This window comes from Eretmochelys imbricata, chromosome 7 (genome assembly GCF_965152235.1).
Source record: "Eretmochelys imbricata isolate rEreImb1 chromosome 7, rEreImb1.hap1, whole genome shotgun sequence".
NCBI classification, from domain to species: domain Eukaryota; kingdom Metazoa; phylum Chordata; order Testudines; family Cheloniidae; genus Eretmochelys; species Eretmochelys imbricata.
In genome coordinates this window covers 45,086,815-45,112,678 of record NC_135578.1, presented here as the reverse complement: position 1 = coordinate 45,112,678, position 25,864 = coordinate 45,086,815, and the positions used below count along the sequence as shown (strand labels likewise).

At 47.5% G+C, this 25,864-nt stretch overlaps 1 protein-coding gene across 6 annotated transcripts in view; it reads right to left on the bottom strand.

The window, feature by feature from the left end:
- The window catches only part of HEMK1 (HemK methyltransferase 1, mitochondrial release factors N(5)-glutamine), a 97,938-nt gene that overhangs the window by 31,707 nt on the left and 40,367 nt on the right, over window positions 1–25,864 (bottom strand). For 5 of the 6 annotated variants that reach the window (XM_077822345.1, XM_077822346.1, XM_077822348.1 and 2 more), the window contains 6 exons: window positions 18,811–18,860; window positions 17,200–17,305; window positions 15,411–15,506; window positions 12,630–12,743; window positions 12,064–12,287; window positions 9,613–11,383 (listed from right to left, as the gene is read on the bottom strand). In XM_077822345.1, coding sequence (XP_077678471.1) covers window positions 12,221–12,287; window positions 12,630–12,743; window positions 15,411–15,506; window positions 17,200–17,305; window positions 18,811–18,860 — 433 coding nt within the window. In that variant the 3' untranslated portion in view covers window positions 9,613–11,383; window positions 12,064–12,220. Of the gene's footprint in view, window positions 1–9,612; window positions 11,384–12,063; window positions 12,288–12,629; window positions 12,744–15,410; window positions 15,507–17,199; window positions 17,306–18,810; window positions 18,861–25,864 lie in introns of those variants that run through there. The other variant, XM_077822349.1, reaches the window with a different exon arrangement.

The window sequence follows — 25,864 nt, the reverse complement described above, 5'->3', positions numbered from 1 at the left end:
ATCAAACCTTCATGACAGTATTTACACACTATAAAGCGCACATGAACGCCTGTATGTGGCTGTATATTGATTTGCTTACGCCAGATCTAATTTCCTGCATACAAGTCAGGTGACAGATATTCTAATTGACAGTGAGGCAAATCCAAACCTGGGATCTGACGATCCCCCTGGTTTGTCAGTCTCTTATATCCTCACAAATAATGCAGTTTGTGGAACTGGAATTCAGCTGATGCTTTTGTTGATTACAATGTGTGAGGCAGAATAGACTCTAGCTCATTGTCCCATTACAGGGCTGTAAGGCACCGTTTTGTAGGTAAACAGGGAGACACTCAGAGTCAGAAGGTACCACTTTAACATTGTTACTTTTCTGACTATAACCACACACGAGTGCTAGACAGACCACACTGTGTACCAGTACTTCTCTTAACTGTTATTTATACCAATGAGATATTAGACAAACGGGTTTATGTACTGTAAAAACACCACTGTTTTTGTGAACAGGATGTAGGCTCAACTTTCTCAGCACTAGGCAGTAGGCTGGTTTATGTCTGCATGTCGTGTTCTCATGCACTTACAGAAAGATAATTGCTTTAGAAAAGCAAGCGGTGACAAGACAACTTGCTCCCACAGCCTTTGGTTTTGCATTGGCATACAAAACATTTCTTGGAGTTAGCACAGCAATGATGTACCATTCATGACCCCATCTCTGCAGCTGGGCATGCATAGGACACTGGTCAGCACAAGAGACTTATTTATTTAACGAGGGTTAGATTATGCCCAGGCCTGTATGGACATGCAGTAAGGGAGGATGGTTAATAGGTACGGTCAAGGCCCTTTTGGTCTGTCTATATAAGGTACTTATGTGCCCCTCGTTATCGTAGCAGCTGACCGCTTTCCAATCTTTAATGTACTAAAACAACATCACAACATCCCTGTATGGAAGGGCAGAGCTATTATTCCCACAGTACAGATGGGGAAACTGAGGCAAAGAAAGGCTAAGTGACTTGTCCAAAGTCACACAGGAAGTCTCTGGAGAAGCAAGCAACTGAGCCCAGGTTTGCTGAGTGCCAGGCTAGCACACTAACCATCATCCCTCTCACTTTGATCTCACCTCCTGAGGTCTGTCAAGTCTAGGGCAGATAGCAGAGTTAAACTTCACAAGAGAAACAAAGAAGGGCCAGTGGTCATGCCTCCCTTCTGCACCATCTGGCGGGATCGGGGAGTGCAAGCTACACTCTGTTACTGGTTGGAGCAAGGCCCACTCAGGCACAAGTTGCTCATGTCAGGGAGCTGCTGCCAGTGGGTAATGGCTTAAAGCCACAGTCTTTTCTCCAGCATATTACTTGTCTGAGCACTGAAACACAGCAATACGTGCTGAACTGTAAAACAAACTGCCACTTAGAAAAAGACTGGCCTTTTTAAAAAAGGCTCAGAACTAGCAGTCACCAGGATGAAACTTTAAGCTAGGCATTTAAATGGGACAGGTTACCTGCCTCATTACAAACACTGACACTTAACATTCTTTAACCAGACCTTCTCTTCTCTGACACTTACCTGATTGGGATAGCATGTGTTTTGGTCCACATCTTTCAGGTACACATTATTTTTGTAATCCAATATTGTTGATATGTTGTCATTTACGTAGAAGAACAAGTCAAGAGCTAATAGAATGGCATGAAATAAATTAATAAACCACCAATTAAAAATTCAGCAACTGGCATGTGCTATTCTAGCCCCTTCTGAATGCAACTCAGGTGATCACAATTTGTCAGTCACACATAGAAGCTACTCAACATAGACATTTTTAAATAGACAAGGTGGGTGATGTAAACATTTTTAAATCAGCGGGTCCAGATAGCTTGCATCCAAGAGTTTTAAAAGACCTGGCTGAGGAGTTCGCTGGACCATTAATGTTGATTTTCAATAAGAAAGCTAAAGTTGTGCCAATTTTTGAAAAGAGTAAGCTGGGTGACTCGGGTAATTATAGGCCTGTCAGCCTGACATTGATCCCAGGCAAGATAATGGAGGGGCTGACAGAGCACTCGATTAATAGAACTAAGAAGAACTAATGGAGGGTAAAGTAATTAATGCAAATCAACATGGATTTATGGAAAATACATCCTGTCAAACTAACTTGATATCTTTGTTTGATGAGATTACAAGCTTGGCTGATAAAGATAATAGTATTGACACAACATACTTAGACTTCTGTAAGGTGTCTGACTTAGTACCACACAACATTTTGATTAAAAAACTAGAATGATATAAAAGTAAACATGCCACACATTAAATGGATTAAAAAGTGGCTAACTGATAGATCTCAAAACATAGCTGTAAATGGACAATCATCCATCAAATAGGTGTATTTCCAGTGTGGTCCTGGAAGGATAGGTTTTTGGCCCTATGCTACTTAACATTTTTATTAATGATCTGGAAGAAAACATAAAATCATCAACGATAAAGTTTGCAGACGACACAAAAACTGGGGAAGTGGTAAATAATGAAGAGGTCAAGTTACTGATTCTGCGCCATCTAGATTGCTTGGTAAACTGGGCATAAGCAAACAATGTGTGTTTTAATATGGCTAAATGTAAATGTATATATCTAGGAACAAAGAACGCAGGCCATACTTAGAAGATGGGGGACCCGTTCCTGGGAAGCAGTGACTCTGAAAAAGATATGGGGGCAAATAATCAGCTGAACAGGAGCTCCCAGTGTGACACTGTGGCAATCCTGGGAGACATAAACAGGGGAATCTCAAGTAGGTGTAGAGAGGTTATTTTATGTGTGTCTTTGGCACTAGTGCGATCGCTGCCAGAATACTGTGTCTGGTTCTGGTGCTCACAATTCAAGAAGGATGTTGATAAATTGGAGAGGGTTCAGAGAAGAACCACGAGACCAGTTAAAGGATTAGAAAACCTGCCTTATAGTGATAGACTCAAGGCGCTCAATCTGCATTTCTTAACAAAGAGAAGGTTAAGGGATGACTTGATTGTAGTCTTTAAGTACCTACATGGGGAACAAATATTTAATAATAGGCTCTTCAGTCTAGCAGAGAAATGTATAACATGATTAATGGCTAGAAGTTGAAGCTAGACAAATTCAGACTGGAAACAAAGTGTAAATTTTTAATGGTGAGAGTGACAAACATTGGAACAACTTACCAAGAGTCGTGGTGGATTCTCTGTCACTGACAATGTTTAAAACAAGACTGGATGTTCTTCTAAAGGCTCTACTCTAGGGATTATTTTGGAGAAGTTCTCTGGCCAGTGCTATGCAGGAGGTCAGACTAGATGATCACAATGGTGTCTTCGGGCCTTGGAATCTAGGAATCTGTGTGTTCTCAGGGCACAGCAGCAGCCAGCACATCAAGAGCAGTGACCTGTGACGTTATTGACTTGAACTGGGACCGCATAGATCATTGTTGCAACCAAGGTCCCATAGTGGCACCAAATATTGTACAAAGGTTGTTGTGTGAGGTGTCTATGGGAAAGTTATGATTGGCTGGTTATAATTATGCTATCTGTGTATGTGTATCATTTTGTAGTTGAAGTTATGAATATTGTCTCTATGCTGTCTGTATTTCAAACTTATGCTATGCTTCTGGGTGACACCCCCGACAAGTTGGTGTCAGCTCTGCCTAGCCTGTTTTGATGGCCCACTAAGGACCACCAGTTATGCAACTGACCCACTGAGAGAAGGCACACACATCTTGTGACTCAGCAAGGTATGCAGGGACATGCCTATGGACAGAACTCTGAGGTTTTTCCATGTCATGTGATGGGCAGCTTGTCTTTGGAACAAAGAAAGACAGACCAGATGGCAAGAGAATATAAAAAGCTGCTGCAGCTCCTCCATCTTGTCTTCAATCCTGCTTCATACCTCTGGGGGGACTTTGCTACACTGAAGCTTTGAACCAAGGACTGAAAGACCCATCCCAGCGGTGGATGTACTCCAGAGACTTAATTTGAACCTGCAGTTTATTCCATCACTGCTACAAGCCTGAACCAAGAACTTTGCCATTACTATATGTAATTGATTCCATGTAACCAATTCTAGCTCTCATCTATATCTTTTTCCTTTTATGAATAAACCTTTAGATTTTAGATTCCAAAGAATTGGCATCAGCGTGATTTGTGGGTAAGATCTGATTTGTATATTGACCTGGGTCTGGGGCTTGGTCCTCTGGGATTGAGAGAATCTTTTTTTTCTTTTACTGGGGTATTAGTTTTCATAACCATTCGTCCCCATAATGAGTGGCACTGGTGGTGATACTGGGAAACTGGAGTGTCTAAGGCAATTGCTTGTGTGACTTGTGGTTAGCCAGTGAGGTAAAACCAAAGTCCTCTCTGTCTGGCTGGTTTGGTTTGCCCTAGAGGTGGAAAAACCCCAGCCTTGGGCTGTAACTGCCCTGCTTTAAGCAATTTGTCCTGAATTGGAACTCTCAGTTGGGTCCCACCAGAACCAGCATCGTTACACCTGTAAACCACTCTCTCGCCACCAGCAGGTGCAGATGAAAGAGACAAGCCTCTGACAAAGGGCAAACCTCAAAGAGGTTTGAAGACCCAGATTCTCTGCTATAGCCAAAATCTGCTTGGTATAGTTAGGGATTCAGGGATGGGGCATGGGGCAGCTGGTTATTGTTCCTTGGGTCCCTACCTGGCTTCATCCCAGCCACAGCACATGCTAGAGTGCCCTGGAGGTCACCGCAGCCCCTGGCAAGCCTCAGAAGGACAGCCTCTCAGCTGGGGACAGCTTGTACACAGCATGTTCTGGCCATGTTCCCAACACTTGGGCTGCAAGAGGCAGGTGTTGTAAGAGCAGCTATGCTGGCCCTAAACCCTCTGGGGACTCCTCCAAGCTGGGGAGATGCAGGCAGTTTCAACTGTAAGGGACTGGAGCAGGACTGTACCTCTGGCCCTCCCCTCAGGTTGCAGAAGCATCTGAAAGTCCAGATGCCCATCCAAAGAGCATCTGAACCTCTCTGAAAGAGACATTGGGCTGGACAGATCAGACTTTCTTGAGATTTCCAGCACTCTCTGGTTTGGGCACCCAAGGAAAGCTAACCTCACTGTATTTCAGTATCCCAGCCTCTGGACGCAGGCTGGAGCACAAGCAGGGCACAGAAATGGTCTTTTAAACAAAATTAAACCCAACTTTTCAAACCTCAAAGAGAAAGCAGTTTGGGGTTGGCTCTTACTGTTCACGAAATGGCTCATCCCTAAGGCTAAGATTTTGTCATGGTTATTTTTAGTAAAAGTCACAGACAGGTCACTGGCAATAAATAAAAATTCACAGAAACCTGTGACCTGTCCCTGACTTTTACTAAAAATAACTGTGACAAAATAGGGAAGGAGGAGGGTCCAGCAGCCACCGCAGCTAGGGCTCCGGGGTCCCCCCTGATGCTCACGGTGGCTGAGAGTCCTGGATTAATGACTATCAGGTACTCAAATAGCCCTCATCACTGTAGTATCTAGATTAGAATGCTATAAACAAAGATAGTGTCTGTATTTCAGAACAGACTTTTCAGAAAACATGGTGACTCTGAAACAAATAACAATGCATCCGATGAAGCGAGCTGTAGTTCATGAAAGCTTATGCTCAAATAAATTTGTTAGTCTCTAAGGTGCCACAACTACTCCTTTTCTTTTAACAATCCTGTAGTGAGGGTTGCCAATGTTGATTGGATGCATTCCTGGAGGTTTCATCACATGGCATATCCTTTAATTAAATAATCTTTAATTCCTGGAGACTCCAGGACAATCCTGGAAGATTGGCAACCATACCTGTAACCAGAATGGTTCTCCCTCTACATCTGTATCTTCCTGCTTAAGAGCAGTCACCAACACCAATGCAGGATCACAGCGCCACCTACTGGGCCATGCAGTTTGCAGCCCCTATTCCAGGAAATGGTCCCAGCAGATACGTCAACAGCCCCTAAAAAAAGAACCTCCAACCCCCACAGAAAAAAAAAAAAACAAACCTCTGCAAATGTTGTTTCAGAAAAACAAGCCACCTCCTTGATAAGACTCCATGGAATTAAAGCATGTGCCAAGTAACTGAGAATGAGCCCCAATAAGTTACTTGATTGTGTAAAATGTAAGCAGAAATGTTAGCCTTCTTGCAGCTTCATTAATCAATTGCAAACTTCTCAGAGAGCTAATCTCAAACCCTAAAGTTTACATGTTAGCATCATCCCTCTCTGGGTGGATAACTGCCCAGCCCTCTAGGAAAGCAAGAATTCTGGGAGTGTCAGTGGCTCCTTCACAGCTGTCACAGCCGTTTTGAAAAGTTTCTGCACCAAAAAGAGTTTGGCCAAAGGAGTATCAAGCACTGTGGAACACACTAGACAAACACGTTCCCTGAGCTGGGACATGCTGGCCAGTAAACCCAGCCACATCAGGGATAGAACAGGATTTCTCCCCACTCCTGTCCTTAAGAGAAGATCAGCAGTGTCACATGAACTTCTGTACCACAGAATCACAATACAATGGCTGTGATGTAATCAGTTTTCTAAAAAAGAGAGACAAATGTTGGAAGATAGTAGTTGCCCTGCTGGATTAGACCATGACCCTGCCTAGTACAGTGTCCTGTTCTTGGCTGAGGCCAGTAATCAATGATTCAGAGGAAAATAACGCTCCTTGCCACCCGTTCATTTATCTGCACAGGGGCAGCTTGTTCTGGACTGCTGCAGGTGACCACTTACGCCTAGAAGAATGCGGTATGATGATATTGAAGCCTCATCTAGTCATTAAATCACCCAGTCATTAAATCATGCTTTTAAAAATCCTGCTGGAGTGAGTTATAGGTTGTCTATATGCTCCATAAATAAGTACCATCTAGTGGCTGCACCCATTGCTGAGTCTGAGAACTCCATTGAAACTCAGTTTAAAAAGACAGTTTTAGGTCTCCATTTAGGTGGAAGTGGTTTTTTTGTTGTTTTTTTAAACAGCTTGGTCTCTCCCTCACTGGGCTGCAAAACTGCTAAGAATCATCTCAGCTGGAATGGGGGTAAAACTAAGACAAAACATGGTTCCCCAACTCACAAACCCTGGGTGAGCATCACTGCAGATGCAGCCCTGCTGCTCTTTCGTTAAATTTCTCTTAGCATGTTCACATTAAGTAGGGTCCTTTTCTATTTTGAAGGCTTTTGGATACCGGATGCACTTTTGGGGGAAAGAAGGGGCAGGGACATGATTGTGCAATAGGCAACAGCGGGACCGAGGTAAAGGCTGGGTTGTGAGTGATGGTGGGGTGGCTCTGGCTGGGATCCAGGCTGGGGTTTGGGCATTGGCACATCAGTCAGGATTGAGGTGACTTGCAAAGTTGCGTGCAAGACTCCAGAGGGAAAATGAGAATGAAGGAGCGGGCAAGAGTGAAAGAGTGATTATGAAAGCAGCAGAGAGAGAGAGGGAGGATGAGAGTGTGCTGCTGTTTAGTAAAGTCCTTGGAATCTGGTGGTGCTTTCTAAACAGCCTCACACGTATTTGCTGAGGCTTGATGTAGGCAGCACTGACGCAGGTCCCAACTAAGTGTCTGGGAAGGCACTCACAGCCCAGCCTTGGAGGATATCCCAGCAGCATGTCCTCCTGTGCTCAGAGACCGCAGAGGTCATCAGCTGGATATTTCCATCCCATGAGTGTGCGGTCCATTCTGATGACCTCTAGGAGCTTTCCTCTGAGACCAGCTCAGACTCCTTGACTTGGCTATTCCTTCCTGCTGGCCAGGAAAGGAGCTACTGACTGCGAAACAAGAAAGCAACTTGGCTTTAAATCCTTCCATTACTTATAACAGACTGCTCTGGCTCTCCACTCCAGTGAATTCTTCCCCTGCTCTTTCAGGCATCTCTACTGCTTGAGTCACTTCCCCTGATAGAACAAGAAAATAAACCTTCGCTATTCCAGCTGCACTGCTTGAGGAGCCAGGAGACCTGGCTGCTATTCCAGGCTAAGCCACTGGCCTGTTGCATGACCTTGGGCAAATCACTTCTCCCTGTGACTAAGTTTCCCCACCTGTAAAATGGGGATAATGCTTGTGACCTCCTTGGTAAAGTGCTTTGAGATCTATGGGTAAAACATGCTACATTGGAGCTAGGTATTATCATCTGATGGGGAGTGTGGATGAGGGTTTTGATTCGGGCCCACTGCAATACGTAAAAGAATTATTTTACTCTTTACCAGCAATTCTTGTGTGTGATGGTTTGAACTGAGGCTCATTTCCATCTACAGAACATGCAGCACTGGTTTTATTAGGTTTTTATATTTGTTACCTGTAACATTCACAATGTGCTAGGTGTTATATAAACAGAAAGCTCAAACTGAATATCGGAAGCTTTTCTCCCAGTCCTCTAGAGCAGTGGTTCTCAAAGCTGGTCCGCCACTTGTTCAGGGAAGGGAGGCCAGCACGCCCCTTGGCCCGCAGCCCCCACTGGTCTGGAGCAGCGAACCGCGGCCAGTGGAAGCTGCGATTGGCCGAACCTGCGGACACGGCAGGTAAACAAACTGATCCAACCCGCCAGGGGCTTTTCCTAGAGCAGTGGTCACCAACCAGTCGATCACAATCGACTGGTCGATCCTAGAGGAACTCCCAGTCGATTGCAATCTCCGGCAGCAGTGCAGTGTGGCTGCCGCTAAGGCAGATTCCCTGCCTACCCCGGTCCCACAGAAGCTCCCAGAAGCGGCCACTGCAGCCCCACGGCCCTGGGGTCTCCCTCCACGCGCTGCTCCTGCCTGCAAGCATCGCCCCTGCAGCTCCCATTGGTAAAGCTGCGGGGACGGTGCTTGCAGAGAGAGGCAGCATGTGGAGCCACGTGCCCCTCCACCTCCCGCACCCCAGGGGCCACAGAGGCATGTTGGCCCCTTCCAGGAGTGGTGTGGAGCCAGGGTAGGCAGGGAGCCTGCCTTAGCCTTGCTGCACCTGCCACCAACCAGGAGCTACTGGAAGTAAGTGCTGACTGGCGGGAAGCCACACCCCAACCCCCATCCCTGAGCCCCCTCCTGGAGCCAGCACCCCATACCCCCTCCGGTACCCCAAGCCCCATCCCTGACCCCCCTCCCCGAGCCAGCACCCCATACCCCCTCCTGCACCCCAACTCCCGCCTCAGCCCTGACCCCCCTTCCAGAGCTGGCACCCTGTACCTCCTCCTGCACCCCAACACTCTGCCCAAGCCCGGAGCCCCATCCTGCACCCAAACTCCCTCCTAGAGCTTGCACCCTCACCCCCTTCTACACCCCAACCTCCTGCCCCACACTCCGTCCAGAGCCCCCTCTCACACTGTGAATCCCTCGACCCCAGCCCAGAGCCCGCACCCCCTTCTGAACCCCAACCCCTTGCCCCAGTGAAAGTGAGTGAGGGTGGGAGAGTGAGTAGAGCAGGTCTCTGGGGCCTCGGGGAAGGGGCGGGGTAGATCCTGGGTTGCCCTTAGATTCAAAAAGTGATCTTTGGAGTAAAAAGGTTGGAGACCACTGCTCTAGAGCTAAAATAACAGGACCTAAAGTAACAGGACTCTGGAAATAAACCAAGGATGGCAGAAAGAGCTACTCTTTCTAAAGTATCAGGGGGTAGCCATGTTAGTCTGTATCCACAAAAACAACAAGGAGTCCGGTGGCACCTTAAAGACTAAACAGATTTATTTGAGCATAAGCTTTCGTAGGTAAAAACCCCACTTCTTCAGATGCATGGAGTGAAAATTACAGATGCAGACATAAATATACTGACACACGAAGAGAAGGGAGTTACCTCACAACTGGAGAATCAGTGTTGACAGGGCCAATTCGATCAGGGTGGATGTAGTCCACTCCCAGCAATAGATGAGGAGGTGTAATGAGCCAGCCACTCCCAGTCCCTATTCAAGCCCAAATTAATGGTGTTAAATTTGCATATTAATTTTATTTCTGCTGTTTCTCTTTAAGTCTGTTTCTGAAGTTTTTTTATTCAAGTATAGCTACTTTCACGTCTGTTATAGAATGTCCAGGAAGATTGAAGTGTTCTCTCACTGGCTTTTGTATGTTACCATTCTTGATGTCCAATGTGTGTTCATTTATTATTTTACATAGGGACTGTCCGGTTTGGCCAATGTACATGGCAGAGGGGCATTGCTAGCACATGATGGCATATATCATATTAGTAGATGTGCAAGTGAATGAGCCTCTGATGGTGTGGCTGATGTGGCTGGGTCCTCTGATGGTGTCGCTGGAGTAGATATGGGGACACAGTAGGCAACGAGGTTTGCTACAGGGATTGGTTCCTGGGTTAGTGTTTCTGTGGTGTGGTGTGTAGTTGCTGGTGAGTATTTGCTTCAGGTTGCGGGTTTGTCTGTAAGCGAGGACTGGCCTGTCTCCCAAGGTCTGTGAGAGTGAGGATCATTTTCCAGGATAGGTTGTAGATCGTTGATAATGTGCTGGAGAGGTTTGTGCTGGGGGCTTTACGTGATGGCCAGTGGTGTTCTGTTATTTTCCTTGTGGGGCCTGTCCCGTAGTAGGTGATTTCTGGGTACCCGTCTCGCTCTGTCAGTCTGTTTCCCCACTTCCCCAGGTGGGCACTGTAGTTTTAAGGATGCTTGATAAAGGTCTTGTAGGTGTTTGTCTCTGTCTGAGGGATTGGAGCAAATTCAGTTGTATCTTAGGGCTTGGCTGTAGACAATGGATTGTGTGATGTGTCCTGGATGAAAGCAAGAAGCATGCAGGTAAGTATAGCAGTCAGTAGGTTTCTGGTATAGGATGGTGTTTATGTGACCATCACTTATTTGCACTGTATGTCCAGGAAGTGGATCTCTTGTGTGGACTGGTCCAGGCTGAGGTTGATGGTGGGGTTGAAACTGTTGAAATCCAGGTGGAATTCTTCAAGGGCCTCCTTCCCATGGGTCCATGTGATGAAGATGTCATCAATGTAGCACAAGTAGAAGAGGGGCGGTAGGGGACGAGAGCTGAGGAAGCGTTGTTCTAAGTCAGCCATGAAAATGTTGGCATACTATGGGGCCATGCGGGTACCCATAGCAGTGCCACTTACTTGAAGGTATAAGTTGTCCCCAAATCTGAAATGGTTGTGGGTGAGGACAAAGTCACAAAGCTCAGCCACCAGGTGTGCCATGGCCTCATCAGGGATACTATTCTTTACAGCTTGTAGTCCATTCTCATGTGGAATATTGGTATAAAGAGCTTCTACATCCATGGTGGCCAGGATGGTGTTTTCGGGAAGATTACCAATGCATTGTAGTTTTCTCAGAAAGTCGGTGGTGTCTCGAAGATAGCTAGGAGTGCTGGTAGCATAGAGTCTGAGGAGAGAGTCCAAATAGCCAGATAATCTTGATGTAAGAGTGCCAATGCCTGAGATGATGGGGTGTCCAGTCCTCAAGTCTTCAGATACAAGGCCTTCCCCTTCCTGTCTAAAACAAGATTTGCCAAAGAAAGGAGTCTATTACCACTAAATTCTGGTTTAAACCCATCCCACATCCTCCTCACAAAGCATTCCATTATGGATCCCATTGTCTGAGATGAAAAATACTGCCTGTTTGGGAATAATGGCTGCACATGTGCTGGTTTGTTACTGAAAGGTCACTCCGGAGGGCAAGACTGTGCATGCTGGCTTGTTGTTGGAGGGCTGCTCAGAAGCAACAGGCTGCACTCGGTGCTTTGTCATGGTAAGATCACTCAGGAACAACAGGGGTTGCTGGGACAGAACTAAATCTGAAGCATTCGTTCTGGAATCTCCGAGCATACCCGCCAAAAAAATTCATAGGCTTTGAAAGTGGAGGTTTAAAAAAAAATAATTAAAAAGAAGCAGACCTACCAACAACCTTAAGTTCTTTTTCCAGAGCAAGACCTAAGCTGTTCATTATGAACTAAAAGTGCCATCCGATGCATGGAGAAGTTGTATTTTTATCATATGTATTTGCAGCATCAACAAAAATGAGATGCTTGGAATTGAGATTCCCTCTATGCTAGGTTCTCATACTTATTTCTTGCTTTAGCTGACTGAGCTAATAATCGGTGTCGGACCATCCATGGGAGCTGAAACACCTCTGCAGACTCAGACCTCTGCCCCACCTCCTTTCTAGTGCCCCACCTCCTTTCAAGTAAAATCCTCTGTCAGCAATGGATGCACCAGTGACCATCTGCAGAGATCGGAATGCTGGGAAATGCAGTGGAGGGTCCGGTTCCTATTGCTGTGCAGGGATCCCATAGACGACTCAGCAAAAAACTCAAGGGAGATGAACACTGGATCAAGCAAAGCTGTTCTTGTTGATGCAGTCACCTGCTTTATGCTTTTGGATGTGTAGGAACCTCGGCCTGTTGGGAACAAGAATGAACATGGCATTGCATTTTGTCAGGGAGAATATGAATCCACACCCACCATATAAAGCCACAATTTTCCATGAACGGTAATCCCATCAGATAATGTCAACACTAAGATATGTCAGGAATGCTTGGCAGTGCCCCCACTTCAAGGTAAACTAGAAGTTTGCGGAGTTCAAAGAATGCAGGTGTTTAGGAAGGGGGTGCACTAAGTTGGTGACTGAGTCCCTCTGAGTTTAACCTCAAGACACGAGGATGCAGAGGGCAACTGTACCCAGGGCTGGATGCAATTGCATAAAGTTGAAGGGAACAGTCGGTGAAAGAGAAAACACTTACTTGCCAAAGAAATCCTTGTGGATGGCAGAGACAGAAAGAGACAGGTCAGGGTGACTCTGCAGCCAGTTCTCCACCATCTCTGGGTGTCTGGGATCAACTTCTAGAAACACACTCCTGAAAACATGTGTGTGGGGATGTGGAGGGGAAACAAACACATTTTGTTTGACCAGCTTGGAAATATAGACTCTCTCTATAAAGACACCAGACTCTCTTTCCTAGGATGGTCCAGATGTCTTCATAACTCAGCCTGATAGAATCACCCTCATAAAATGACCAATTATAAGAACACACGAACGGCCATACTGGGTCAGACCAAAGATCCATCGAGCCCAGTATCCTGTCTTCCGACAGTGGCCAATGCCAGGTGCTTCAGAGGGAATGAACAGAGGAGGTAATCATCAAGTGATCCATCCCCTGTCGCCCATTCCCAGCTTCTGGCAAACCGCGGCTAGGGACACCATACGTGCCCACCCTAGCTAATAGCCACTGATGGATCTATTCTCCAAGAATTAATCTAGTTCTTTTTTTAACCCTGTTATAGTCTTGGCCTTCACAACATCCTCTGGCAAAGAGTTCTACAGGTTGAACACATAGCAGGGGATCGTACAAAGGAGAGAGGGGGACAGGGAAAGGATCTAGATAGGAGGAAGGATGGTCTAGGGGTTAGGCCGCTAGCCTGGGACTTGGGAGACTGCGGAAAATTCCCTTTTTTGCCATGGACTCTGTGTGACATTGGGCAAGTCTCTCTGGGCAAGTCTCTCAGTCCCCCTTCTCTAAAAAGGGGATGGGAGTCCTGCCCCGCCTCACTAGCACTCGGATACTATGGTAATGGGGACCATCTAAGTACCTAACAGACAGAGATGAGGCTAAAAGGGAGCGCGTGATGATGGAGGCCACTGCAGTATGAACGACTGTGATCCTGAAGCACTAGCATGAGTGGAGAGGGCTGGCCAGACCTGAGGTACACAGGTGTCTGAGTCCCCTCTCACAGCACCTTCACACCAGGGTAGCAACACTGAGGGAAATGGTGTCACACCACCAGTGTGACAGGAGCCTATATCTCCAGGCTGCTTGTCTGAATCTGGTCACCTGACAAGTGGTGCTCTACGCATGATGTGGTGTTGGTCTCAGTCCAGTTCCTATTGGACAGGGACCCAACTCAAAAAAGCCACCACCTCGCCAGATGGCCCCCTTGCCGGATGTCTCAGCAGAGAGGCCAAAGACTAGCTGGGCCTGGACTCTATACTCTACATTGCATCCATTGATGTAGGTGCTGCAGGTTGCACATGACTCACATCAGCAGGGAATGACACTGCAGGTTTGTGCTGCTGCTGCTCATACTGTTCCAGCTTGGTGAATACTTAGGGCACATCAGTTTCCAGAACTGTCAACCCAGCAGCTTTCAGCAGCTGTAAATTCACTCCAGTATCAAACTAGGGACCTAGGAATATATAGCTTTCCATGTACACAGGTAGTGCTATCACTGAACTATCTGAATTCACCCCTAGTCTTCTGGAACTGATTACAGCTTTTGGCAGTTTCGTAGGCTATACCAAACTGCAAAAAAAGAGCCAAACCCCAACCATATGCTCCTCTGAAAATCCCCAAACCTTCCCACACTGAACACTTTCTTTACCTCAGCCAAATTAATTACATGCCTGGATTTGGATCTCATTCCTGACCTTAAAAACTCCCATCAACATTGGCTCTACCTTAAAATACAAAATAAGCACTCTACAGAGCTTAATCCTGTGAAACTCTGAAGAGGATTTTGTGCTTTAGTGGTCACATCAAAGCTCTAAGAATGAATATGGCTCCATGTCTGCACCCCTATAGCACAATGACACTGAATATTCCTGTTCCAACATTGCACAACAGGATATTTTCAATGAATTCTCTTGGGCTGGTGAAAAGTCAGGACTGACACAGAAGACACTTAGAATGTCCTGGCTAAGTGGAGGGCTACAGTGCTGATCTCTAGTATCTCATGAGGGACATCACAAGGTAGTGAATGGAAGCAGGAAATCTCCTTGTCATTTATCATGGAGAAGATTAATCCCTCAAGAAACAACCCCTGGGATCAGAGTAGCAGCCGTGTTAGTCTGTATCCGCAAAAAGAAAAGAAGTACTTGTGGCACTTTAGAGACTAACAAATTTATCTGAGCATAAGCTTTCGTGACCTACAGCTCACTGCATCCGATGAAGTGAGCTATAGCTCACAAAAGCTTACGCTCAAATAAATTTGTTAGTCTCTAAGGTAACACAAGTACTCCTTTTCTTTTAACCCCTGGGATGTTTTTTTCCCCCTCCTGGGGTGTTTTATAAGATATCTTACCACAGTCCATAAATATCAGTGACCCAGGGGTGTCTATAGTGCTTGTCTCTCCAGATATCTCTCCGCTTAACCGTTTTCTTCTTTTCTGCTCTCCCTTTTCATCTCTTCCCCTGCTATTCTCTTCTCTCTGCTTTTCCTCACTTCTTTAAGTTTCAGGTACCCACTTAAATAATGACCAAGCAACAATACCAAGCAGATGGGGTCACCAGCATGGTGCATAATCCCCTGGCTGATTGTATTAATATCAGTAATTCTTTACTAATGCACGTGACATTCTTATGTTAAGAGGGAATGGCTTTTTTCCCTCTTTTCTTATGTGCATTTGACTCCCCCTCGTATTTGCTTATATTTCTGATCATAAAAAAGTGTGAGGTGGGAACAGGCAGAAGATATGAAAAGTCAAATGTAGACAGGCATTAGGATTTTAGTTATGTATCAGCGCTTACCCATGATCCTTCAGGATACAAGGAGCCAGAGCCAGAATTTTTTTGATCACTGTCATCCCATCATTTCCCCCATCCAGGGCACCAAGGTCCTCATAGCTGGAGGTTGAAGACAAGGGATGAAATCTCTCCATTACCCATCATTACACACAGCAGTAAAATGTGTTGTTAGTAGCATCTCCCACTGGGAACAAGCACTAGAGGGGTCTCTGGGCACATGGCACATGAAAGCGATCGCTTGTGGGGCTGCGTCCCAGTGGAAAAGTCACAGTAACTTTGGAATCTGTAAAGAGGGAAGATTGTAAGACCCCTCTGGTGACTCAGATGGGTGGTATGTGTAATAGAGGAAGTTATTCAGAGATTGCTACCGTGACTAGGCTGAGAGAGTCTTGGGGCAAACATCATCAGGCATTCCTGATCTCCTGTTGACAGCTATAGCACTGCTCCTGCCGGTCACGTTTAATAACAACAGTAGCAGTAATTCTTAGCTTTGGCACAGGCCTTTTCCTCTCAGAGTGCTTCACAAAGGTGGATAAATGTTTTACTCCCATTTTACTTTGAGTAAACTGAGGGGGGAAGAGGTTAAATGATTTGTTTCAGGTGCCACAGCATATTCAGGGCGGAACGTGGACTAGAAACCAGGTCTCCTCACTTGCCATCTGGTGCCCACCACGCTGCCTCCTCAGCTTAAGGGCGCTCACCAGAACTGCAACTCACTTGGCCAGTAAGTGGCATTATTATTATTCAGTGCTTCAATTGGGCTGCTAGGTGCAATTATATCAATCCATACTTCTCATTGGTGCCAGTTGGAAGGGAAAAGTGGGTGGGTGAGTAGGCAGCAGGGCAACGTATCACTTTTTCCCCAGGCTCAAGCACTGCCAACAGCCAAGTTGAGCTGCCATCTAACCTAACACACTGTGGTACAATACAGAAGGATCTACTTAGTTCAGAAAAGTTTGAATTTGCACATCATTATGACAGGAAGTTTCCACCTTTCAGGGATGGGGGTGATTTGTTTTTGTTATGGGGGGGGAGGGAATACCTGGCATCATGCCAGACGTTGGGCTCAGGAACCAGTTCTAACCTCCAGTTAAATAAATTTTGTGGGAAACAGGCAAAGAGGAAGGTGATGTATCGCATCACATCATAGGTCCAGCTACTGTCCCCAAATGGCCTTACTCAGAGCTTTTTCATTAGACAAAAGCCTTGTAACAGATGGTGGCTCTTGTTATAGCTATCAGTGGAAAGCAAGTCAGTTCTAAGCTCTTGCCCCTCTGAGCTGCAGCCTGATTACTACAACTGGTCCACTGAACCCTGAGGGGAACACTACCCAGGAGACATTAGGGAGTGTACTACGGTGAGTTAGCACGGGAATTTGCCAGGCATTCAACACCACTCCTGCTCTCCCAGAAACAAGGGAAAGTGTTTCCAGCTCACAGACCCTTTCTCTAAGTCATGTAGCGTTTTCACATGTCTTCTGCCCAATTCCTCACAGTATCAGAAAGAGGCAAGCTCACCAGGGAACAAATGGGCCAAGAGGGAATCTCTGAACTAGGTCTGAAGGAGAGAAAATACCAAGATCCTCAGTTTGTGCAGGAATTAAAGGGACGGGCTTCCAAATAAGTGTATAGGCAGGTGGTTGCCCTTCTTGGACTGCATTCCGCCACTCCCCATCCCCGACGGATATCTCCTAACTTGTTAGTACTAGATACCTGAAACTTCTCTACAGAGAACAGAAGAGGGTGAAATAATGCATGGGAAAGAGAAAGATAGAAAGGTCTTATCTGACCACCTGAGGATCTCTTCAGCCAGGTGAGTCATGTCTCCATGGAAGACATAAGGTGGGTTACTGACTATAGTGTCCACAGGACCCCAGGGGAGGAGCTGCTCCCAGGAACCTAGAGCAGAAAAAGAATGAAAACCAAATCTCAGCCATAACTATGTACCTTCAAAACTCATCACTCAAGTAAGATCTTGATAACAGTGACTCTATAGGCACAGGTTTGTCTCTCTCTCTATGGACAGGATTTAATTTCACATTTTTGTTAGACTAACCTGAATTGGTCCACCTTCCCACCTTAATTTAAAGGGCATGTCTACATTGCAATCCCAGGTGATGGCATCTTGGGTAGACAAGTCTGTGCTTGCTTCATCTATGTTAGCATTGCTAAAAATAGAAGTGTAGACATGGTGGCATGGGCTTCAGTGCAGGCTAGCAATGAGAGTATGTCCCCAAGGTCCTGGGTGGGATTGCACAACCTATGCTGAAGCCCATGCCACCATGTCTGGCCTGCTATTTTTAGCAATGCTAGAGTAGGTCTGTCCACCCAAGCTGTAAATGCACCATAGGCTGCTGTGTAGACATACCCACAGAATACGATAACAGAGAGCTAAGCACATGGAAAGAACCAATCATTCACACAAACAATGTGCTGCAACACAATGCCTTGATGTAGTCAAGATATCAAATCCATCTGGATCCAGAGTGAAGAATACCATACTCATCTGGATAGGATGCAAATGTTAAGCGCACAGTTGTGCACACATTCTCCTCTGTACACCGGTGCCTCTGCAAACTGAAAGTACGGCCAGGAGAGCTTTGAAGATACAAGCTTGTACTGAAGAGGCTGACTCTCAGTTCTCACAATATGTTTCCTCTGCTACTTCAATACTGTACTGACACCTGACATTCCACAGCAGCATAGGGACCTGTGCCCCTCTCAGGTGCACAGTGTGTTACCAGCTTGCAGTCAGCCATATGCAGGCGTGAAAGTAACTTAAAGGATTTACCAGTACGCTGGAGTCCTGAGCAGGGGGCGTGGCCTCAACCGGAAGAGGTGGGGCCTCAACCAGAAGAGGAAGGGCCTTTACATTCCCTGGCCCTTTAAATCACCGCTGGAGCCCTCTCGCCGCTATTCCAGGGCTCTGGCAGCGGGGCTCAGGCAGTGATTTAAAGGGCCCGGGGTTCCCCACAGCGGTCGGAGCCCCGGGCCCCTTAAATCACCGCTGGAGCCCTGCCACCGCTATCCCAGGGCTCTGGCAGCAGGGCTCGGACGGTGATTTAAAGGGCCTGGGACTCCGGCCACTGTAGGGAGCCCCGGGTCCTTTAAATTGCTGGCCTGGGGAAGCTGGTCCGGTCTGGCACTGTGTACTGGCTCTTGTCGGTATGCCGTACCATACCGGCTTACTTTCACTTCTGGCCATATGCACATAATGTGAGATGAGATCTAAGCGTAGCAACAACCAGAAACATGTACATGCCAGAGCTGTCTCCTGTCTCCTACCCATCAGCCAGGATTTGGTCATTCCTGCCCCAGTTGCCTATTGTTTTCTTGTCCACCTCCCCTCAGTAAAATAAAATGGAGAAAACATCAGGGGAGGTAGAAATATGAAAAGAAATTACCGGAGGAGACATTGTAGCGGAGAATTCTTATCCTGTCCTGTAGCTGCAACCTGCAGGCTCAAGAACAGAGAAAGTAAGAGATACACTCAGGCCATTCAATGGCACACAATTAAGGCTAAGATTTTGTCACAGAAATTTTTAGTAAAAGTCAGGGACAGGTCATGGGCTTTCGAGAATTTTTCTTTATTGCCCGTGACCTGTCCCTGACTTTTACTAAAAATATCCCTGACAAAATAGGGAGCCGAGCTGTGGGCTCCCCACACTGCCTGCAGAGGTTGGGCAGCTGCAGGGGCCGCTCTGAACTCTGGGGCTTTGAAGGACCCCCAGCAGCTCAGAACACGGGGGCCTGGCTCAGAACTCCGGGAAACCTCTACCATCTGCGGCAGCTGGAACCTTTGGGGTACGCCCGCAGAGCTACCGGGGCTCCCGCTGCTCGCAGTGGCTGGGAGCTGTGAGAGGCCCACACGGCCCGAGGCAGTCAGGAGCAGCAGCTCTGCCGTCCCGGCCAGCCAGGAGCTCTGAGGGGCCCCCACTGCTCGTGTTTGCTGGGAGCTGCGGGAGGGGGGCCCCGCAATGCTCGCAGCGTCCCCACGGCAGCTGGGAACTCCGGAGGGCCCCTGGCACCTGTAGCCATGAGGAGCTGTGGGGTCCCCCTGCTACAAAGGGGGGACCCGGAAGCTCCCGACCGACAGGGTTGAATTCATGGAGGTCACTGGAAGTCACCGATTCTGTGACTTCTGCAACCTCCATGAAAAAATCATAGCCTTACACATAATTAAATACAGGATATCACACCTACCCATGCAAACCCCAGCCACAATCTGCAGCACTATTACCTAGCACAAAATCTGAGGGAAGTCATGGGTCTGTTCTTTGCTTGCAAAGCAATTAGGTGCAAGTATTCAAAGCAAGGCACAACCTGTGCACCCAGAAAGACCTCTGTGCGCAAGCCCACTGTGCACCTCAAAATTTCCTTTCAAACCCCTGTGCATATCCTTTTGTGATAAAGTGGGATTTTTTTGTAATATTTGTGTGACCCCTATGCATGCCTCAGTTTCCCCTATATGTTGTACTTTTACACAGTGGCGGGGGAAAGGACTGTTGGTTTGGAGACACAAGTGTGTGTGCTGCCTAGCTGTCTGAGCCTGAATGGGTCATTACAAAAGGACTGGCCAAGGCTGACTCCAGTTAAAATGACCCAGAGGTAGATGCATTTCCCCACTTCTCAGCAGGGAAGCTAAGGAGGGACCCCAGCTTGAGAACAAAGGACTGGGAAGGTGTGAGGTGGGGGATAAGAGTTGGCTCTGGAAGGAGTCAGCGCTCTCACCTGGGAACTGACCAAGGAGGTCAGACAGCTTGAGGCAGACAGAGCCTGAACATGGGGTTCACTTTCACTCCAGCTTGGCCGGGCTTTGGCTAACCAGACTAGACTATATGTTAACCTTCAATTCTCTATGCTAAAATAAGGACTTCCTGTGCTGTGTTCCAGCTGACTAATAAACTCTACTGTTCTGATAACGCTGCCTGAGTGGTGCTGTAAATACTTGGCGACGTGCGTTAATCCCCAAAATATTTATGTCTCTACCAGGAGTCTACTTCAGTTGGACTCTCTGAACAGTGGGGTGGGGGGAGAGAAAACCTTTTGTAGTAATAAACACCCATTTTTTCATGGTTTGTGTGTATAAAAACATCTTCTGTATTTTCCACAGTATGCATCCGATGAAGTGAGCTGTAGCTCACGAAAGCTTATGCTCAAATAAATTGGTTAGTCTCTAAGGTGCCACAAGTACTCCTTTTCTTTTTGCGAATAGAGACTAACACGGCTGTTACTCTGAAACCTCTCCGAACAGAGCTCATGGTGTGAAGCAGGAGCATTGAAGCCCCAGAGGTTCAGTCCAGGAGGTAGTGAGGCTGCATGGCCTATTCTGGAGGAAGGGTGAGACCCCTTGGGAGTCTGGCACATTGAAGGGGTTCCTCCTAGAGACTGTTGCAAAGCTGAGGTTGTAGCACCAATCCTGTGGATCCGTGACACCTTTATAGCCTCATCCTCTCCTTTTGCATGCTGTGACAAAGTTCCTCCTCTGCCTTGGTGGGTCCTGCACTTATTGGCAGATTTGCTTGCTTCAGAGATTCATGGCAGCCCTCAGTTTGGCCACTTTTGCTAGTGGCTCAAACCTGTCATTCACTCAGCTAACCTCATCACTGGCCAGCATGGGGAAAAGGAAGGAGAACAATCCCCGTAGTCTCTGCTGATCCACCTAGTGGGTCAGGGGACAGGCCAGGGACCTTCCCCTCTGGTGGGACCCACAGTCCAGGTCAACTCCTCCTGTATCCAATAGGAAGTTAGGGGGACAGGGGGAACCCAGTCCCACCCTCTACTCCGGGTTCCAGCCCAGGGCTGTGTGGATTGCAGCTGTCTACAGTGTTTCGTGTAACACCTGAGTGACAGCTACAACTCCCTGGGCTACTTCCCCATAGCCTCCTCCCAACACCTTCTTTATCCTCACCACAGGACCTTCCTCCTGATGCCAGATAGTGTTTGTACTCCTCAATCCTCCAGCAGCACTCCCTCTCACTCTCTGTTCCTTGCATGCCCCTCACTGACTGAAGTGAGGTCCTTTTTAAACCAGGTTACCTGATTAGCTTGCCTGTCTTAATGGATTCTAGCAGCCTCTTGATTGTTCTGGAACCGCCCCTGTTACCTCACCCAGGGAAAAGGGACCTGCTTAATCTGGGGCTAATACAGCTGCTTTCTATCACTCTCCTATAGCCATCTGGCCCGACCCTGTCACAATGCATACACATACATATTCACCTAGTGCACTCGCCACCCCACCTCATCTGTACATTAATTATGCCTGCAAAACCTCCTACGTGCGAACCCACCACACCTGCAAAAAACAAACAAAAAACCCCCAACAACCCTCAATTGCTGGCTTCAGACATGCAAAAATGGGGTTCTGTGAGTGCGAGGGGCACGCGCACGTTTTTCTACATGCCTCTTCTACCCTGCTTTGAAAACCTGGCCCTTGCAAGAGTTGTGAAATGTGAATGTATTTGGCTCTAATGCCACAGTGACATTTAGGTGTTTGCATCTAACATGCAGTGTCATGGTGACATGATAATATCATGTGCTCATGTGAGGCAGGGAGTGAAAACGAAAGCATCACAATGCAGCTGATTCACCAGGCAGAACACATACTAAAAGGGTGGGACTTATTTAGGATTAGGTCCATTATGGCGCAATGCTACAGAAAGAGGCTTTAGGGCTTCTCAGGTACAATATCCTTACATGGGCTCTCCCTCCACCCCTGGCACCTCTAAGAGAACACACAGCCGTAGCGGTGCCTCTCAGCTTGAACCGTACCTCACTGAACTCTCTGCACTACTTAGATTCCCTAGGGACTCAGGAGATGTGGGCACTTCTCTCTTGCTGGTGAAGAACAAGACAGTAAGCACATGGCCCTGAGAGGCCCAGGTGACTTTCTGACATATTTCTGAACCCTCTGATCCTCAAGGCTGCCAGAGGCCAGACCACCCCCTTAGCTGCTGCAAGTCAGAGGGGCAAGCCTTGGGGCTGCCAGGGGATGTGAAGGGCATTATGCTCTAGTCCCACCCTGTCACAGTCCTGCCATACCCACTCCAAAGCTGCTCCATAATGTCCCACATCCTAGGGGGCAGGGGCCAGATGAGGATTCCTCTTAACTAGGGGAACTCTTACCTGTAGCCCTCATAACCACTGTAAATCCCCTTGGTGCTGCTGGGGTGGAGCACAGTGGGTCCAGGCATGGGAAAGCTATGATTAAATTAACCTGCTACATTGGCAGTAATCCCATTTCACAAATGGGGCCACTGAGGCACAGTGCAATGAAGTGACAAGCTCCAGGTTGCACAGTGAAGCCAGGTCTACCCTACAGATTTCTGCCAGCTTAGCTCTGTCTGTCAGGGGCATGAGATGGGATCCCTGACTGACAGAACTGGGCTAGCAAAAGAGCAAGTGTAGATGCAGTTATACCAGAAAAACTGATTTTACCAGTCTAGCTTATTTTGTTTGGGGGGGTTGGATGGTGGTGCTGGAAAATAAGCTATACCAGCAAAAGCACAGCTTTGCCAGGTTAAGCTGCGTCCACACTAGGAGCGCTTTGTGGGTATAGTATACTGGTACGGCTATCCCTGGAAAAGCGCTCCTATAGTGTAGACGTGGCCTGAGACATTGGCAGTAAGGAATAGAACCCAGCAGTCCTGATGCCCCCTGGCTGTCTGCCTTAATCACAAAATCACCTTTCTCTTCTGAACACCAGATGATCACTTCTTTGCAAAGCCACAGGATTTTTCAGGGTTTGCTGAAGGAATGAGACCCAGGCAAGAGGTGACATCCAGGTCAGCATGTTACTGAGAGCATTCTGTGAGGATTCCAAAAACGCTTCCCATTTCCCTACACTGTATTTATACACTGAATTAGAGGCAGCTTTTCAAAAACCATCCAGCTCCTCCCAGTACACACTCTCCCTCCATGCAGAATAACTCACGTAGCAGACTAAAACCCAGTCAAGGGAGTACAGCATCCAGGATTTTCCTCACCAACTTTTCTATCCAATGCACTAGTGTATTTGGGACACATAGGGGGCCTCATGCTCCACGGGGCGAGAAAGAGTCCTGTTCCATTCCTAGACCCCACCTTGTGCTCCCTAAGGGAGCAAGCACAGAGGGTGCTGTAAGACCAGCACACATTGGCAGTGGGGAAGAAACAGTGTGATGGATGTAGCAGGACAGACTCAGTCCTGTGCTCTATACTAACTCTATCAGCATGTAAGGGCCAAACTGTATTGCAAGGAGCTGGGGCAGAATTCCCCATTGCATAGGGCCACTTAAGCAGCCCTATGTTGCACCCCTCCCCCCGCTTTGTAAGTCTTTGCGCAAACAGTGTGTAGGGGCAGGACGGGTGGGTGGGACAGGGAGCACATAGAGGGTAGAAAGGGGAATCGCCACAGTGCACACCACTACGAAGATTTGGGACTGCTCCGGACTGTGGAACAGCCCTCTGGGAATTCTCAGGAAGCTGCTGTAAATTAGAGCACCTTTGAGGCTGCTCTAATCTACACCAGTGGCCATTTCAGCCCCTAGAGCAGCCCAGAATCCTGGGGATGGACGGGTATGATCAAGCCACCTGTCCTCCTCTTCCTGCAGGTGCAGCACAGGATAGGTCCCAGGATGCAGAGACACGGAAGGAAGCCAGATTCTGGTGTCAGTTACAACTCGTATTAACTCACATGGAGCCATGCTGGATTTCCACTGGTGTAACAGAGAGCAGAGTTGGCACAGGGAGCTGACGGGTAAATGAGACGGTGTAATTCTGACACCAGCACTGTCCTGGCCATGATTTCACTGTCAAGTGACAGTTATGGCAGAGTGCATTGTGGCATTAGACAGCTGCAGAGTAGAGCTGATTCTGAAGCTCTTAAAACTGAGCCACAGCACAGGTGGCTGCTGTGGATTGTAGTTCATTTGGTTACAAGTCAGTGATAGCGACAGCCCAGAAAGGAAGAAGGATCCTGTGGGACACCACACCAGCACACCCAGAAGTCTAGGTGCTGCCTGAGGAGCAAGATAAAATCTAGACGTAAGAAAAGAAGCAAGGCCTGAAAAGGGAGTTGTCATAAATATAAAGGGAAGGGTAACCACCTTTCTGTATTCAGTGCTATAAAATCCTTCCTGGCCAGAGGCAACATCCTGTTACCTGTAAAGGGTTAAGAAGCTCAGCTAACCTGGCTGGCACCTGACCCAAAGGACCAATAAAGGGACAAGATATTTTCAAATCTTTGGGGAGGGGGCGGGGGATGGGGGTGGAAGGCTTTTTTGTTTGTGCTCTTTGTTTACGTGGTTGTTCTCTCTTGGGACTTAGAGAGGCCAGACAGAAATCCATCTTCTCCAACCCATCCTAGTCCAAGTCTCCAATATTGCAATCAGTATAGGTAAGCCAGGCAAGGCGGATTAGTTTATCTTTTGTTTTATGTGAATTTTCTCTGTGTTAAGAGGGAAGTTTATTCCTGTTTTCTGTAACTTTAAGGTTTTGCCCAGAGGGGGATCCTCTGTGTTTTGAATCTGAATACCCTGTAAAGTATTTTCCATCCTGATTTTACAGAGATGATTTTACCTTTCTTTCTTTTTTTTTTTTTTAAATAAAATCCTTCTTTTAAGAACCTGACTGATTTTTCCATTGTTCCAAGATCCAGGGGTTTGGGTCTTTGATGATTTTGTAACAAATTGGTTAGGATATTATTCTCAAGCCTCCCCAGGAAAGAGGGTGTGTAGGGCTTGGGGGGATATTTTGTGGGAAAGACGTCTCCAAGTGGTCTCTTTCCCTGTTCTTTGTTTATGTAACCCTTCTGCCCGTCAGAGTTGGCAGCAACAAGGGCCGGGTTCAATATCTAGGGGATCCATTCCAATAACACAATGCAAACCGGCTCGAGCCCCCACCCAGTGACCTGGGACAAATATATACCACCCCCGCTGGGCACCTCCAAGAGGCAATACTTCCCCTCTCGCAAGCACATAGTCTGAGTGTAGCAAAAGCCTTTTAATAACAGAGAGAAACAATGTGGCATTATGTTGGGGAAACACCACCAACAGGATTCATAACACAACCCATGAGCAAAAAAAAACCCACCCCAGGCAAATTGGGGCATGCCCTTTTCCCTTTGGTTCTTGAGTCCAGCAACCCCAAATCACCCAAAGTCCCAAAAGTCCAATGCCCCAAAAGTCTCTGTCCCTGGTCAGGGCAGCCCCAGAGTTCGAAAGTTTATCTGCGGAGCTTTACCTCCCAACCTGGGTGGAAATGGGACGGGGGTAAGAGGCACCTTACATGATCTGAAGCTGACCGCCCCATAGCTCCATAGCGGCGCTCCGCTCCGCCAGCCGCCCCACAAACTCCTTCGCTCCGCTGCGCTCCGCTCCGCCAGCCGCCCCACAAACTCCTTCGCTCCGCTGCGCTCCGCTCCGCCAGCCGCCCCACAAACTCCTTCGCTCCGCTGCGCTCCGCTCCGCCAGCCGCCCC